General features: G+C 38.5%; 1 protein-coding gene across 12 annotated transcripts in view; it reads right to left on the bottom strand.

The window, feature by feature from the left end:
* Window positions 1-16829, bottom strand: part of huwe1 (HECT, UBA and WWE domain containing E3 ubiquitin protein ligase 1) — a 43667-nt gene that overhangs the window by 24741 nt on the left and 2097 nt on the right. For 4 of the 12 annotated variants that reach the window (XM_014031081.1, XM_014031087.1, XM_014031091.1 and 1 more), the window contains exons 2-31: window positions 14783-14851; window positions 10344-10389; window positions 10101-10170; window positions 9718-9816; window positions 8378-8584; window positions 8111-8263; window positions 7959-8021; window positions 7762-7854; window positions 7599-7649; window positions 7347-7515; window positions 7163-7263; window positions 6807-6957; window positions 6591-6718; window positions 6373-6513; window positions 6170-6275; window positions 5396-5503; window positions 5215-5316; window positions 4964-5044; window positions 4552-4658; window positions 2892-3069; window positions 2719-2810; window positions 2422-2642; window positions 2233-2290; window positions 1641-1817; window positions 1274-1519; window positions 1006-1139; window positions 811-923; window positions 530-712; window positions 207-423; window positions 2-124 (exon numbers count right to left, since the gene is read on the bottom strand). In XM_014031081.1, the coding sequence (XP_013886535.1) occupies window positions 2-124; window positions 207-423; window positions 530-712; window positions 811-923; window positions 1006-1139; window positions 1274-1519; window positions 1641-1817; window positions 2233-2290; window positions 2422-2642; window positions 2719-2810; window positions 2892-3069; window positions 4552-4658; window positions 4964-5044; window positions 5215-5316; window positions 5396-5503; window positions 6170-6275; window positions 6373-6513; window positions 6591-6718; window positions 6807-6957; window positions 7163-7263; window positions 7347-7515; window positions 7599-7649; window positions 7762-7854; window positions 7959-8021; window positions 8111-8263; window positions 8378-8584; window positions 9718-9816; window positions 10101-10145 (3647 nt within the window). In that variant the 5' untranslated portion in view covers window positions 10146-10170; window positions 10344-10389; window positions 14783-14851. Of the gene's footprint in view, window position 1; window positions 125-206; window positions 424-529; window positions 713-810; window positions 924-1005; window positions 1140-1273; window positions 1520-1640; window positions 1818-2232; window positions 2291-2421; window positions 2643-2718; window positions 2811-2891; window positions 3070-4551; window positions 4659-4963; window positions 5045-5214; window positions 5317-5395; window positions 5504-6169; window positions 6276-6372; window positions 6514-6590; window positions 6719-6806; window positions 6958-7162; window positions 7264-7346; window positions 7516-7598; window positions 7650-7761; window positions 7855-7958; window positions 8022-8110; window positions 8264-8377; window positions 8585-9717; window positions 9817-10100; window positions 10171-10343; window positions 10390-11429; window positions 11700-14782; window positions 14852-16829 lie in introns of those variants that run through there. The other 8 variants (XM_014031085.1, XM_014031089.1, XM_014031084.1 and 5 more) reach the window with 8 other exon arrangements.

Here is a 16829-nt window from a genome sequence, read left to right as displayed (position 1 = left end):
CTCAAATAATGCATCATGTCCCCCAGAGCAAAAAAACTTCTGCAGCATGAGGTGGTAGGGATATTTTCTCTCATCAAACAGCATGGGAGATGTGAAGCCCACTGAGCAGATAAAGAAGGTCAGCCTGAAACAAACAAAGCTTTTAAATCACTCTCCATATAAACACCATTATCATACTGGCAGTAGTAGCAGTAGCCTCCTCTTACCTGAACCGTGGTGTAGGTGTGTATGGTGGGGGCTGCCAACTTAAACCTTTGGTAAGAAGCTTGGTAAGGGCAGAGGCAGTTGCTCGTGCAGCAGGCGTAGGGGTGGTGCCTGTGCTTGTGGCGTGGTGGGAGCGGCGCTGGCGCACTGGGGAGCCTACACACAACTTGACTAACAGGCCAAAGAGCTCAGCCAAAGCCCTACCTAACCTAGATGAAGCTGCGAACAAACAAGTACAGTTAAACTCAAACGGGAAAAAAAAAAAGAGTTGCATTTATAAATATCCCAAAAAATAGGTACGTTTTTGCCCTAAACCATTTCTCACCAGAAAGGAGGGGTTTAATTTGCTTGATGCGAGTGGCCATGGCTGGGGTAAGTTTGGACTTTGCCTTAGGGTCTGATGTAGAGGGTTCATCAGTCTCCATAGGAGCCAAGGTGTCCCCATCCAGACACATGCCTTCCAACAGACCACCAGCAGATGAATCCACAGACACAGTGTCGGTTTCTGCTAAAGTTTAGTTTAAAAAAAGAGAAAGTTTGATAAAGGGTATTTCAAGAACACAATAGTAGCAAATATACAAATTAAATGCTTTTATTATTTATTACCATTTCTTCTAGATCCAGAGCCTGTCGCTGCTGCAGTGCTGCCAGATGGTTTCTCGTCTTTGGGCACCAGTTTCTGCATGTCAGCCTGGCCAAACTCACATCCAGGAGGCAGACTGATGGGTACAAGTGAAAGATATTGAGATGTACAATTTATTGTAAAGAGAAAACAAAGAARATTAAAAACAAGACACTAACCTGTTGGGAGTACAAAGGGACAGCAAAACAGTGCTCTCCCACACCAAAGAGCAGTAGAGCTGACTGAGCTTGTTCAGAACACTCAACCCTAACTGGGAACCCCACTGGTTTACTGAGATAGCTCTGATCTCACTCTGTTGGAAAAAGAAACAGAACACTTAGAACATCTGGAACTATTCAGTAGAACTCTAAAGTTAGGAAAAAACAATGACTATTAGCTTCACAGAACATAAAGTGCTTTGTCAATACTCTGTACCAGATGGCTTACCTGTCCAACTCTGCAAGTATGAACAAACATGAGGATGTAGGCGTGGGCTGCTGTTAAAGCATGTAGGAGAGGCGTAGCTCGAGCTGACAAGGTAGCATCGGTGACATGGCCAGCATTAGCCAGTTCTCTGAGAAGCACCGACCCACCAGGAATCTCAATAGGTCTGTGAAGTGGTTCCAGAGACGTCAGAATACTGTCCAATTGGCACAGGCCTTCCTGCAGTACTTTAGGTTCGTGAGAGAGTGTCTGCAAAGCAAAAATTAGAGGAAAAGATATTTTATCTTTCTCCAGGAATTGTGAATTACAGTGAATTATTTAGGCATAACACAAAATGCTAATGAATGAAAAACTGCAATGGTTTCCCCACCAATATGGACTTGCAGACACCAGCCACAGCTTGGCAGGCTGCTGAGGTGGGAAAATCTATGGGCAAGTTGGGCAAGCCCAGAATAGAAACCAAAGGCAGCAGCCCCTTCTGGTTGACAAACTCCTGACAATGATCATCGGTGGTGTTGTTGCTTAGTATGGATTCCACAAACTTCATCTGGAATACATGTGCACAAAAAATTAAAAACTGAATAAACAAAAAAACTTATTATTGCAGTATAAAGTAGAATATTACACAATGTAATTTGCAATAGTTAAACTAACGTAAAAAGGTAATTTTTTTGTTGTACTGTTACACATTCTACAATTTTTTCATTGTGTTGGCATTTGATGGCAGAGCTCACTTCAAACAGCCGCTGTATAATTTGAAGTTATTCTGCCTTTTAGTCACTTTTATACAATTACACCTAACAGCTTCTCTACACTTGCATTTTAACTGTAGTTATTCATTTAAAATGTTTAATGTAAAAAAAAAAGAAAAGAAAATATCTGGTTGTTAACTACAGCCAAATAACTAATGAACTCATTTCACATGCTAACAATGCTAACGTTACTGATGAATTAACACTCACCACATTCAGAATATAATCCATAAGAGGAATTGGTATTCGTTCCTCTGTGCCTACCACCCTGCAAAGATTGAAAAAAATAACCCTCCATCATTAAAATGTCAACTACCCAAAAGAATATTCAAAATGCAGTCAAATAACTTGGTCTATAAAGCATTTTTCTGTTCTGTTGTGTTATGAACTCAGTCATACAGTTCAAGTGGAACTGACTGCCTGTTGCTCTCTGGTTCCCCCTGCTGCTGGCTGAATGTGTGGAGGGCCTCTTCTTCCTCTTCATCTTCACTTGACGCTTCTTCAGCAGCATGACTGGATCGAGCTGGTGTCACTGCTACAGTGCCATCTGCTTTCTGGATAGATGGTTTCTGACAGATGTACTCTGGAGCTCGACCTAAGTTGCAGATCTCTTCCAGTAYCTGAAAAGGTAATTCAACTTTAATGAGAGTATTCAGATACACTTAAATGTATGAAGGCAAAAAAAACCTGACCTACCTTAATAATGGCTGTTGTAGCGTCCGTCTTCAGAGTGGGTTGGTGTCTCATGAGCTCATCCACAGCACTGCCCAAATTAGATGCTGTGTCACCTAAAGAAAAAAAAAATGTTACATGTCATCTTTATAAATATCTTCTACAAGAGAACGAGTAAAATAGCACAAACAACTCACCCAATGGGTCAGAGCTGCGTCGTCGTCGCATGGCAGGCAGGTAGTCCGGGGACAAAAGCACTTTGAAGAGGCGCTCAAAAGGCTGGCACTGAACAAAAGAGTGCAGACCTCTGGCATTCAGGCAGAGAGCACTGAACACATTAGGTAGAGAACCCAGCACCTCACGAGTTGCAGGGACCTGAAAATGTGATGGAAAAGTTCATTCTCAACCTGTGCTTTTTAGCCAAACCTAGACTGCACTTGATCGAGTTTATTACTACAGTTGGATGATATGGCCAAAATTTATATAACAATATAACTCATAATTTCAGTTGATACAGTGTAAATTTGATGTTGAATAAAAAAATTATAAAAATAAAATAAAAAACAAAAATGTCAGAAAAACTTCCAAGAACACAAATATTTACTGTACCTACAAACGATGTCATTTAAAGACATCTTTAATTGAAAAACAAAAAAATATATATGTCAAATTTACTGTATGACTAGTTAAAAATTAATAGTTGATTTCTGAAATATATGTTTCAGAAAGTAATTTATTGCAGATATTTTGAAATGGAGCCTCCATACAACTGAATGGTAAATCTGACATTTATATTTGTCAGAATGTAATTACAAATATTATACATATTTACATAAATATAAATAGGTGTTTTGCCTAGTTAAAATATAATCAGACATTTTAACTAATATGTCTAGTCATAAACCAATTTCAGATCAAAATGGCCTGCCACGCCCACTCAACTGTGTTTGTTGCATTGGTTTCACTTTGCTTGACACAGCTGCTGACAGAGATGGTGATGTTTTAGGAAGAGGACTTAAACTTTTATGGTGCTTCATTTTCATACACTCAGAATGTTCTATCAAGTGGAATATTATCAGATGGCGATGTGATGTGATCCTGCTGTGAGTCAGCACCACCCTCCAGCACATTTTACAGCGGACTGAAAGCTGAAGTTTGTCAGACCTTTGATACCCGAATCACTTCTACACCAATGAATTATAGTAGTTTTTCTTTTCTTATATCTCCTGCATTTTTTTCGACTGTAGATGCTTTTCCACTCACAGCTGTTGAGCTCATTTTGGCGCRGATATCCTCTGTGTTGTAGGTAGTATTGTTAGCGAAGTGTAAACAGAGTGGGAGCACTGGCATTGAGCCTGTGGTGTCACGCAATGACGCACTGATGTAACGTATATTGATCTAATTTTATTTATTCATATTGTTATTGAAACCTTTACTACTGCAAGATACTGTTTATTGATATTGAATTATTGTCCAGCACTATTTACCCAGGATCACTACAGTAAGTTTATTTTGTTTGATATGAGACAGACGCTGTCACAGAAATACGTGGCCCACTTCAGCTGAGCTGAGATCTGCTCCACGCCTCTTTTGGTTCTGCGCTGCTGGGCTCATTTCTGAACACGTACGTGTGAGCGGGACCTGGCCGGCTTCTCCTGCGATTTATGAATGAACCGAGGGCGCTTAAAGCTGGACCTTTGCTGCGATTTAGCGTAACGGTCTTATGAAAGAGGCTAATATGTGAAGTGGGGAAAAATTAGATCAACACTATAATATACTGACATGTTGACAACTTGAAGACAATTTTAAAATTGTCAATAGAAAGAAAGACAATGAAAACAGTTGTCAGAAACTTACATCTTTGATAAGAAGGGCATGCAGCATGACATCAGTGAGCCCATTGTCCTGCAGGGAAGACAGCAAGGATGGCTCCTGGAATACAAAGACTGTCACCACCTCCGTTGCTAAGAACACAAAGAAAGGAAGAAAAAAAAACAACATAATTCAGAATAATAAAATAATCGTTCAATATCAACAATCAGTATGCCAATGAGCCCCGTTATTGAGAGATTTAAATTGTGAATGTTTGTGGTATTTTGAGATGAGTGCTTTTCTGAACTGGAAACAAAAGTCAACCTTGATGTTTTTGGTACAAGATATTCAGGTGGGTAAAAGTTACAGTGTATAAGCATTTCAATGCAACTCAGTATGATAGATATGCATATCTAAACCCTTAAGGTTTTTCCGTAAAAGGCTATCATGTACTCACCCAAGAGGAACAGTGAAGGTCCATAATATTCTGCATTACTGATGATGTGCTTAAGTGAGGTAGGCAAGGACCCATCCATTACTGAGGGGAAAAAATGGTTGTGTAAAATACACATTAACAGCAGACATTTGTTAGTACATTTGTGTACTAACATGCACAAATTTATATTTTTTTCCTCAATGAAAATGTTCAATGCAAATAAACCAGTGTACTATCTTGCAACTGTGCACTYAGTGAGAATGCAGACTTACCATGACGAATGCCATCTGAAAAGGCTGGATCCTGGATGGCTTTCTTCAGGAAATTTAGCATCGACTTCAACAGAGCTGCCCTCTGGGGGATACACTGCATACCTACAGATATTTTCAAAGTGAAAACTGCAGAGTTTTGAAAAGCATATTTTTATTTCATATAATATCCTCTTATGTTTACCTGGTCGAGGAGTATTTGCAGAACTGTTCTGTGCTCGTTGGTCTACCTCTGGTCTGGAACCAGAAGAAGTTGATGGTCCAGGGCTGCTTTCCATGGAAACTTCTGACACTGAAAATTTATTATGCCCACAAATCAATACAACATTACTAGTCTTTGTAATGTGACAATACACACTGATATTCAGGACCTTTTACTCTCAAAACAGTTTACATTTTTAATATGTATTCAAAAGTATTTCAAATAATTTTTGTGAGATTTTGGTATCTGTTAAAACATTTAAAATCTCATTTAAAACAGATTATCAGATTCATTTAAGGATTCATTTTTCCACAATGTTCTAGCTGATATGGATTTTGTCACATGGACTGCCACAGAAAACCACAAAACTTACTGTATGTGCTGCATTTTCATGAAGCAACTCTTACAACTACTGCTTTAAAAATGTGTCATTATTATGTTAAAAATGTTTATAAAACAACAAAAAATACTGGTTTAAAGTGGTGATTGGTTTTTAAAGCCCTTATATACCCTAAAAAAATTGAATAAAAATTCCCAACAAATTACTTTAACAGCTAAAGCTTGAACTATTTACAAAAGGCATGTAGGTCCCATTGATTCAGGCTGTTGATACTAAAATTCTGACTAATCCATTTGGAAGTCTGAGCAAAAACAAACAAGCCCTTGAGAGTGGGTGGAAATTATAGTTTGTTTATTTTATGAAAGTACAAGTATGTTACCAGACAAAAACTAAAACATTTCCCATTTTAAACTTACTCTCCATATCTGTGTCCATGTCCTCAGACTCCACAGTTGAGCTAGGCCTCTGAATCTTTGGCTTGATGACAAAGGGGCACTCTTTTCGTGACAAGTCCACCTCATGCTAAGCAAAAACAGTAATTGAGTAACACAAAAGCTTAAGTAACTCCAACACTCAGTATATGGAACAGGAATAAAATTATTGTATATGCCAAACTCACTTCCAGCCTGCAGATGAAAATTGAAAGGCCGCTGTGGGACTGGAAGGCAGCCATGTCAAGATTTGTAATAAGGTCCACAACGCGTACTGCTCGTGTCACAAATGTGATCTGGTCCTGCTCATCACCTAAGAACTTGATCACCTACATAACAAAATAAAAAAGTGCTCAAACCAAGATTTCAGATTTGTGATTACATCTCGTCAGAAATCTGGCTATACCTTCAGAAGGGCTTCCATCATGCCACAGGAGACAAGGGCTTCTCCTCCAGCATCATAGCTAGCCAGGTGGTACAGGAATGAAAAGAGTGCTGTGGCAAACTGGTGTGGATAGGGCTCCATCAACGGATCTAGGAAAAAAAATACATAGGTTTTAATTTTATTTGTCCCATTTACAAATTYCAAAGATTTGACAAACCAAATTTAACACAATCTCACCAATCATTGCTTGTATACAGTTGCGCACCAATACAGGCAAGAAGCCATGATAGGACGCTGTGCCAGTGCAGTCAATAATGTTGGAAAGCTTGGGTGTCCTTTCCAGATGAACTATTGAAGTTAAAGTGCGCAAAGATGCTGCCTTGATATCCTGAAAAGCAAAATAAAAAATACATAAGTGAACTACAAAAAATAATTACAAATACCATAAGACATTTTGACAAAACTTTGCAGACTCTAAAGAACAAGTATGATTACATTAACAATTTTTCCCATTTTATAAATACAATGCCAGTGCTGAGGACACATGCATTTAGAGATGGTGACTAGGCAGAAAAAGGAAAACACTTTCTTACCACAAGCTGTTTGTCTGTAATCTGTAAGACATCTACCAGCTCTTCTATCAAGCCATTATACAGAATACTGTTGGCTGATTCTTGCAGTGCATTTGAGTACACTGAAATTTAAAAGAGAAAGTCAGAAGCTGAAATTGGGAAAAAAACATTTACATTTTCTATAAAACGTAGAGCTTCTACTGACCCAATATAGAGATTGCATGCAGTCGGGCCTGCACGGCTTGCAATCTTTTCTTGTGATTTGAGAACCCATGGGCCAGCCGAATATGCGTGAACAGTAGGGTTTGTTTGTCCTTAGGGATACTGTACATCGCTGTCAGTGACTCCATGATTTCTGATGGGCTTTCTGAAATCTATAGTCACAGTAATATGTAAGTACAAAAATCCAGTGTTATCAGTATTTGGTTATAAATTACATTTATTTGTAACATTGTACCTTGTCAAGCTGCTCGATGTGAATATAGTGTAGTGTGTTACTACTTGTCTGCTGGGTATATAAAAGTTGAGAACAAATCAGGAAGAAACTCAAGTAGTCAAAAAGCATTACAAAATGTGTGCTTTGTATAAGCATATGACTTTTTAAAAGTTCTGTCTTTTACCTTCCTCTCAACTTTGACCTCTGGGCCTGGTTCAGCATAAAACTCAAAGTGCAGTGTGGTGGCACTGGGAGGATACTTCTGCTCATAAACAAACAACAGGAAAGACAGAAGAGTTCATTCATAAATAGGTGTAAATTCTTTAACAATAATTTGAAACGCTGTTCTAATGTATTATTTGAGAAAATTTAAATATGTACTGTCATAGGCAGATCCCTGCAGCATTCAGCCAGACCAAAGCCATTTTCCTTCCCTCCCCAGCTCTGCAGAAAAGAACAAGACCAAACAATGCAACACCTTCTCAGGAGGAACAGTTGGAATGATGACAAGAAAATGGAAGCATTGATTGAACCTCAGCCAGGTGTTGTAGACGTGCCAGAAGAGGTGTCCTTTTATCTGATCCAAGTCTTGTGATATAGTTGGAGCGTTTACTGAACACGTAGAGTAGATTCAGCACAGAGAGGACCACTTGCATGTCACATGATGCTAACAAGGTGGTTAAGTGCTGTAAAACGAGTGGGAGTGAAAAATAATAGACATCTGTGAGTTTTTTTCCCTCTGACACTCAAAGCCAACTTGAGAAAAAAATACAAGAATGATTCAGTGTGTATTTGCTCACCTCTATAGAGCTGTAGAGATGCCTAGAAAAGCTATACTCTATGAGCAGAGCTGTGAAGTTGAGCACGGCCAAAAGCAAGGCTTTGAGCTGTCCATTGTCTGGACGGTCACACACTAGCAGCCATGACATATTCTCCACTGTCTGGCCTGCATCACACAGAATGCCATCAAAGCGATCCAGCAGATCCACCCAATGGTAAAGCTCACACTGTTGATGAGGGGAAGAAAGAGAGAGAGAGAGATAGAGCCATCTAACAAAGGTAAAATATTTCAAACCCTTCCACTTTTCTTTAAAAAAAAAAAAAAARACTAAATATAATTTAATAAAAAATCTGTCCAAAGCACAGAAGAGATTTTTACAAATAAAAAAGCTTTTTTCACACAATCTCATGCAGGGTGGGATATCTTGAATGTAGTATGTATGTCTGCAGAGGTGGGATAATGAGTCAAAGTTGATGCATCACTGTTATATTTCTGAGCCAGTAACAAAGATATTCACAGGCCTGAGACAGCCTGCCTGTCACCAAGAGCTTGTATAGTAGAACACTGATGGTGTTGTTACTCAGCTGATTTTTGAGATGCTAGCTTGCTGTTTATAGTAAAAATAAAATACAAAGCCACTTCTTTTTGGTCCATGTGATTTATCTAACAAGATCTATAGTAATTCAATTAACTTTGAAAGTAATCCAATATCAGTACAATTAGCTTCAGCTGTTACAGAGATTAAATCTTAAATTCATAACTCATACAAATAAAATGGTTTAAAGGCTCTTTGTTAAATGGCTTATTAGCAATGTTTGCATACTTCAATTATCAATGATTAGTACCAAAAGTCTGACTTTGTATACTGAAAGCTGAAAATTTGTGTAAACACTGATGTAGGACATAATACTAGAACCCACAGAAAACAAACATTAGATATTTAGATTTACACTGTAGCAGTGCACAAAAATTCATTTTCACAACAGAATCAATATTGCTTTCTTACTCACTGCACCCACTGTAAAGCTATTCTTGTCAGGTGCACGTTTTATTTTCTCTAGTAAATAAGCAGCATAAAATTCAAAGTGCTCAAAATGCAAATGATTACTAATTTACAAAGCAATACAGACATCAATTTAAAAAGGCTCTATCCTTACATTGCTCCACAACTCTTTTCTCACAATTAACACGCCACAGCATTGCGGACAAAAATAAAAACAAAACAAAAATGCCAAATATAAAATAAGTAAGACAACAAAATTAATTTGTGTTGTCTGGGATGATTATTAAGAGCATGTGTGTCTGAAAATAAAAGAACTAAAATTATGCCTTTCCATTAACTTTATCTTGGGGAGTTACCTTGCCAATGTTCCAGGTCTTGATGTGCTGCAGTTCAACCAGTAGTTGTTCATCATTGCACGCCTTGAGCTTTTCTATAAGTATCCTGCAGTCTGCTGGCTGTTAGTACAGAAGGGGCACAAAATGGTTTGTCTACATTCAGACATTTTCTACACCTTTGCTCGAATGTAGTATTAAAGACTGTTGCCTCAAAATTTATTGTAAAAGAAAGATTAAAATRGAGTCCAAGTCATTTTAATCATCATCATCATCTAGTGAGATGTGTTAAATGTTTGTCACAAATTTGATTATCTTAAAAAACGTCAGCCATGGCAAAAACAATTAAGACACTACTGATACTATACCACAATGTAAAATAATGCAACATATAATGCAATACTCACAGCTTCTGTAGGCGTTTTCTTTAACTTGCTTCTGTCAACCTTCATTGTAGATAATCTCTATCTGCTGTTCCTTTTTAGAAATATGTATGTCAAAAAAACAAATCATGATGCAATATGTTWATGAAATTTAATACTACTACTTAGGATTTAGTTTTCAAGAACATGAACCAAATACTGAAACTTAATCTAAATATTGTGAAACAAATTATCATTGAAATAAAAAACACCAAGTCAAATACTTACAGAAAATAGGCAATACCCACTTCACAGCATGTTCCAGTCACATTACCTACAAAACAGCAGAGTACATCACATCATGATGTGAAACTCGTCTCACAAAATAATAAAATAATAATAATAATAAACCTTAAAAATTGTTTTGACCTAGTTGCGATGTGTACTGTAGTGTTACAACAAAATTCAGTAATTTATCAATTTCAATATGTTAGAAGTGATTGTTAAAACGAGTTGAAGATCAGCATATTTACTAAACATCTGTTAGTGATTGAATAACGGGTCAAAAACTTCAATCCAAGCAGAAATTATAACTTAAAATAAACTAATTCGGTATGTTCTGCTATTCACAAAGCAAAGTGAGGCAGAGAATTKGCCAGGTCAGGAGCTAGTGAGCTTCATCATGCGACACAAAGATAATCAAATTAACTCGGGCCCTATTTGATACTTAAAACTTAAGTCTACTGTATTGAAGACCGAGTCAAGAGTTTACATAAAATCTATTTGTCAGTCATAAACTCCRTGACTTGACGTTGATTAAAGTTATAGCTAACTTGCTAACAAGCTAACCTCACAGTAGCACGTTATTTACCTAACACTAACTAGACCTCACTAAAATGTTTAACCAAATCTACGATTATCAAAACCTATACCAATCTGATTTAAAGACCACCATCATAATACTGGATTAGAAACATCGGTAATCTAAACGTACCTAAGAAAGTGGACCATTACGTTATCCCGACGAGAGCTAGCACCGAGCTACCGGTGCTATCAAACGATCTCCCCTGGAGAAAAACATCTAGCGTGCCTTATTCAAGTCAAACAAGCTATATAATATTAAAAACCACCATGTGAAATCCATCCGACTTAAAATAGAATAGGTTTTACGAATTTGTGCCATAGCTGTCAAACCAGACCTCACAGATTCGCCATCCTCTCTAATCGGATTCTTTACTACTAGAGGTCGGGGTTCCGCAGGCCGCATAAGAACCCACGCTAACCGTTCTTGCGCCGTATTTTACTCTAACAACAACCAAAACTGTAAACAGCACTTTGAGAGCAGCAACAGTGATGTGTGTGCGTGAAAAATACCTGGAATAGATGAGCGTTACTTTGTTCAGGTTCGTTTTATTCCGATTTTAAAGCCACAGAGTCGGCGCACGCGCTAGCTACCGATGGTTGAGCAGCGAGCCGAAACGCAAAATTAGTCGCTGAATCATTGTCGGACTGGTCTAACGTGACACTGCGAGTTTTGTTTGTATATTTTTTGATCGAGCAAACTAAARCCCGGCTACTAAGTCAAAGAAGAATCGTGCTCATCAGCTCGGGTTATCACTGTATCCGCGCCCGTTTCCATAGTTAATAGCCAGTTGCTGTTGGCAGAGTCATGACTGTAGGTAGTGTGCAAAAAGTGAATAACGGAACGCTGCTGTGAATGTGGATCACTGCTGTTTGCCTTAACTCGTAATAATAATAATAATAATAATAATAATAATAATAATAATAATAATAATAATAATAATAATGCAGGAAACCCCTTTAGGATGCTTCTCCTCAACATGAAATTCAGAGCAAACGACTGAAAACAATAAACTAAAAATAAAATAAATTTAAAAAGATAACGCAATCAACACTGCAGCAGACATTCATTTCCATACCAGCGAATTACTATGAACAGCATATGACTCTGTAAAGACTAAAATTGTTGAAATTTTACTTGTGATGATTATGATTTTATATAGGCTATGTTATGCCAGTCAGACTGCAACTGAATTATTCAGTAGGATGCAATACCTTATTTCAAAACAGACACATGGCAACATTTTTTTCATATATCATTTAAAGTATTTATAAAACTGTATTGTAACTTCACATGTAATGGTTGTATCCTCAGATCTTATGAAAAGTTACATTTGAAGTACGTTAAAATATTTTAACATTACTACAGAAACTAAATTGCCAAATAAACAGTGATACAGCTGCCAAAATTATAGTCAAAGAATATAATCACGTAATTTTTAAGCAGGGTTCGACAAGATTTTTTTTCTTTAGTAAACCCTACCCTGAAGTAAAAGGGTGCAGAGTGAAGAAAAAACTCTATCATGTGTCCCTTATTCTCAAAAATCAACTTCAACAAATAAACAAGCTCAAGCTGCAAAGATCTCCAAGTTTAAAAAAGAAGTAAATAAAACAAAACAAAATAATAAAAGAAAACATTTTATTATTTTATCCTAAATAACTAATATGTCTAATCTAGTCACATTATTAAAATACGTAAGAGCACAGTCTTGCAGTCTTTATTTCTTTTGTAAAGACTMCTGTTTGTTTTGGGTGCTGCCATGTTGTGTTTTTGAAACCAGACTCTGTACTACAGGAAAGTAGGGCCATACCCTCAATATGTAAAGGACTCATGCACACTCACACTCGCCTCATTAACCAGCTGTCAATCACAAAGTGTACCATGACACTTTCATGTAAGCCTCAAGTAGTTGTTGTGAATTATTTGAAAGCCAATCAAAACTAAATGTAATTTTAAAARGCACATTTCAACACACAGGAGCAATGTACAGGCTATGTGTAAAAATAACACCAGTGTATTTTTATTTATTTATTTTTTTAGTCAGGCAAATGTTCAGTTTGTTTACATGGAGGGGCAGGGCTTAAAAGTCGCACTGCAGTCACTAGGAGGAGCTCGTCTTTTGTGGCTTCAACTTCCTGCTTCTGGTCCTCCTTCCAGTTATACACTTCCTGGCCAAAAAAAAAGTTGCAACTTGGATTTAACTAAGTGCTATTATCTGGAATCGCTGCAGTTGGTCAGGGTTAGGTTCAGCAACAGTATGTGCTCAAAGAATGATGTCAGCTGACTACCTGAATATACTGAATGACCGTGTTACTCCAGCAATGGATTTTGTTTTCTTCCCTGATGGCATGGGCATTTTCCAWGATGACAATAAATTGTGAAAGAGTGGTTCAAGGAGCATGAGACATTTTCACACATGGATTGGCCATCTGAATCCATTGAGAATATTTGGGATGTGCCGGAGAAGGCTATGTGCAGCGGTCAGACTCTACCATCATCGTTGCTAGATCTTGGTGAAAAATTAATGAAAAACTGGATGGAAATAAATCTTGTGACATTGCAGAAGCTTACTGAAACAATACCACAATGAATGTGTGCCTTGATCAAAGCTAAAGGCAGTCCAAAATTAGAGTGTGTGACCTTTTTTTGGTGGCAACTTTTATATTTTTGGCCAGGCAGTGTAATACATCTTGATAGTTTTAGCACTAAACTAATTTGAAAGACAAACAGTGTATTAGAGTGGGCAGATCAATCATTGACAGTTGTTATGTCATTAATGGCATGACAGTCAGCTACCAACTATATTTTTTGGATGAGTATTCTCTCTCTGTCCCACTCTTGGATCAAGTTCTTAAATTCCACTTTGAAAATATTCAATAACTATGCTTACATTTCAGATACCAAGTAAAGCCTTTATCTGGACTATCCAAACATAGGGATGGGTACCGAATTCGATACTTTTATAAGTACCGACCGAATTCTGTCGATACTACCGAGTACCTGTTCACGTAACATCAAACGGTACCATGTTTCGGTAACTAAACTCATCATTCCAACCATATTGGCGTAAGAGTGGGAGCTTTTCCATGCTCGTCCTGAACGCAGCATCGCGCAAGAGCGTAATGACGTCAGCATCCACTGTTTCAATAAACAGAGCTCCGTCTGAACGTAGCTTGAAAGCCTCGCAGCTCCTGGAGTGAAACTCAGCGAACAGACCGCCACTGAATTATCTGGTGGACTAATTATCTTGTGAGCACGACGTTCGCTTGCTCAAAGTAAATAAAGTACCGCCACTTTCTTTATTTCATGCTTATTTGATTTAACCTTATTTGCCTTCCATGGACCCCCATCACAAAATTTTTCTAGCGGGGAAATGACATCAATACATGGAGCTGATTTTAATTTGTGCAATAAGACAAACAGTCTTGTTTTCAAGAGTTTGCACATTAAAGTAATTTGTTAAATAACTGATATTACAATACAAAGAGCCTGATGTAGTCTTGATATTTGTTAAATTGTATATATATTGAGAAATATGTAAAAAGAAAATAAAAATTAAGTTTATTATTTAAAAAAACACACACTAAGAACCGAAAATTGGTATCGTTACGTACCGGTACAGATTCCCAGGTATCGGATATTGGTACAGAATTAATTCAAATGTCAAAAGGTACCCATCCCTATCCAAATAAATGGCTAACATAGTTTAATAGCATTTCACATTTTAGATCAAATGTCTGTGATATTATTTATAACTAGAAGTTTACAATTGGCTCAATTATGAGATGTGTTGGGCACAAATGGCAATGAAAAATTAAACGTGCTGAACCAAAATTGCTACCATCTGTAAAGAAAAAGTACATACCAGAAAATGTTTTGGTTTAACAACTCCACCATTATCCCAATAATTTGCTTTGTAATCTCTCCAAACAATCTGAAAAGAAAAAAAAAGTGATAACAGCACTCACAAATGCAAGCTACTTTACTTTTTCAACTGGGAGATGTGTTTAAAAAAGTATCTTYAGAATGGTAATGTCTTAAAATATTGCACAATGGTGAAAAAAAGGCCAACAACAAACCAAACTACATTAAAAAAATAGAAGAATTGGCACAATACTTCATGCAAGATGTGCGGCTGCGGCCCAACGGTGATGTAATTGCGTGTTTGTCACAGACAGCACACAGTGTTTATAATGGGAAAAGACATGGGGGATACATTATAGTAACCCCTACCTCTGCCCTCCCACCGCAGACGTCACGCACTAGCTTAGCATGTAAATAACTGCTAGTTGCTAAAAAAAAACTTGCTAGTTGCAAGTTTAGCTTGTACAGGAGAAGCGGGAGATGGAGAATGAAAAACACTTCTATTTTCAAATGTCCGCTGCTCGTTTCGAGGAACTTGCCCACCGGATTATTATTATTATTATTTTTTGCCCACTGGATCTCCCCTCACCTTCAGCACGCAGCGACGCAATCACAGATGGTTGTACCTCAGACCGCCTCCGCCTCGGTGAGTTTCTCTTCGAAACTATCCATGTTTAGAAACAAAAACGTAATGTTATGCATATAACTACTGTTCCCTGAAGGAAAGGAACGAGGTACAACACATCATGTATGGGAACCACGCCCCTGCGTGTCCTGGCTGAAGCCACCTCTAATCATGCCTTTAGGCAGGTGACGTGATGACGACAGATGTCAGGCTCCGCCTACACACATATATATACTGTCGCATCACAGTCACTCCTCAGTTTGGTAACCGCTCTTCACCGAGCCCTGCTGTGCAGCGGGGCCACCATGTGTTGTAKCTCGTTCCTTTCCTTCAGAGAACAGTAGTTATATGCATAACATTACGTTCCCTTTCAGTCAATACACTCGGTACAACACATCATGCATGGGACATATATAAACGCCCCGCGGAGCAGCACCAAACTTGGGTCATAATAACATGCTAGTGCAGCACTTCAGACCCAGCAGAGAGCACAGAGTGAGCCACCGAGGGGGCTGTCACATCTAAGCGATAAAACTGAACAAATGTGTGCGGTGAAGACCAACTGGCCGCAGCACAGATGTCACTCACAGGTATCCCTTTAAATAGGGCCCAGGATGCTGCTACACCCCTGGTGGAGTGAGCTCTCACACCAGATGGGACTGGGAGACCCCTGCTGCTGTAAGCTAAAGAGATAGCCTCCACAATCCAGTGGGAGAGTCTCTGTCTGGATAGAGCCCTGCCCGAGTGGGTTAGCAACACACACAAACAGCTGATCYCATGACCTCACCTCCTGTGTGCGGTCAATGTAAATACGCAGTGCACGTAGAGGACACAGAGAATGTAACCTCCTCTGRTCCTCAGATGCAAAAGTGGGAGGATAAAAACTAGAAAGCTCAATGGACATGGAGCTGTAGTTAGAAGYTATCACCTTAGGGAGATACGCTGAGTTTGGATGCAGAACCATCTTGGAGCCATCAGGTGAAAATTGAATACAGGAGGGATTCACAGACAGAGCATGGAGATCCCCGACCCGTTTAACAGTTGTTAGTGCTAAAAGCAACACAACTTTATATGACAGGGACTTCAAATCCACAGACTCCAGGGGCTCAGAAGGGGGGTCACAGAGAGCCTCGAGCACCACAGTAAGATCCCAGGTAGGGATACTGGGTTTAATAACAGGCCGCAGCCTACGGACCCCCTTCAGAAAACGCACTGCTAGAGGATGAGCACCTGGCGTAACTCCATCAAAACCCACATGGCAAGCAGAGATAGCTGCCAAGTAGACTTAATTGTGGAAAAATCAGACCTTTATCCAGCAGCTCCTGAAGGAATGTTACAACAGCCACCATAGAGCACTGAAACAGGACAATGTGCCTGACCTCACACCACTGCTCGAAAGTGTGCCACTTGTAGGTATATAAAA

The sequence above is a fragment of the Austrofundulus limnaeus genome, unplaced genomic scaffold (genome assembly GCF_001266775.1).
Source record: "Austrofundulus limnaeus strain Quisiro unplaced genomic scaffold, Austrofundulus_limnaeus-1.0 Scaffold1174, whole genome shotgun sequence".
NCBI classification, from domain to species: Eukaryota; Metazoa; Chordata; class Actinopteri; order Cyprinodontiformes; family Rivulidae; genus Austrofundulus; species Austrofundulus limnaeus.
The sequence above is the reverse complement of the archived record's forward strand: the minus strand, read 5'-3'. Positions and strand labels throughout refer to the sequence as shown.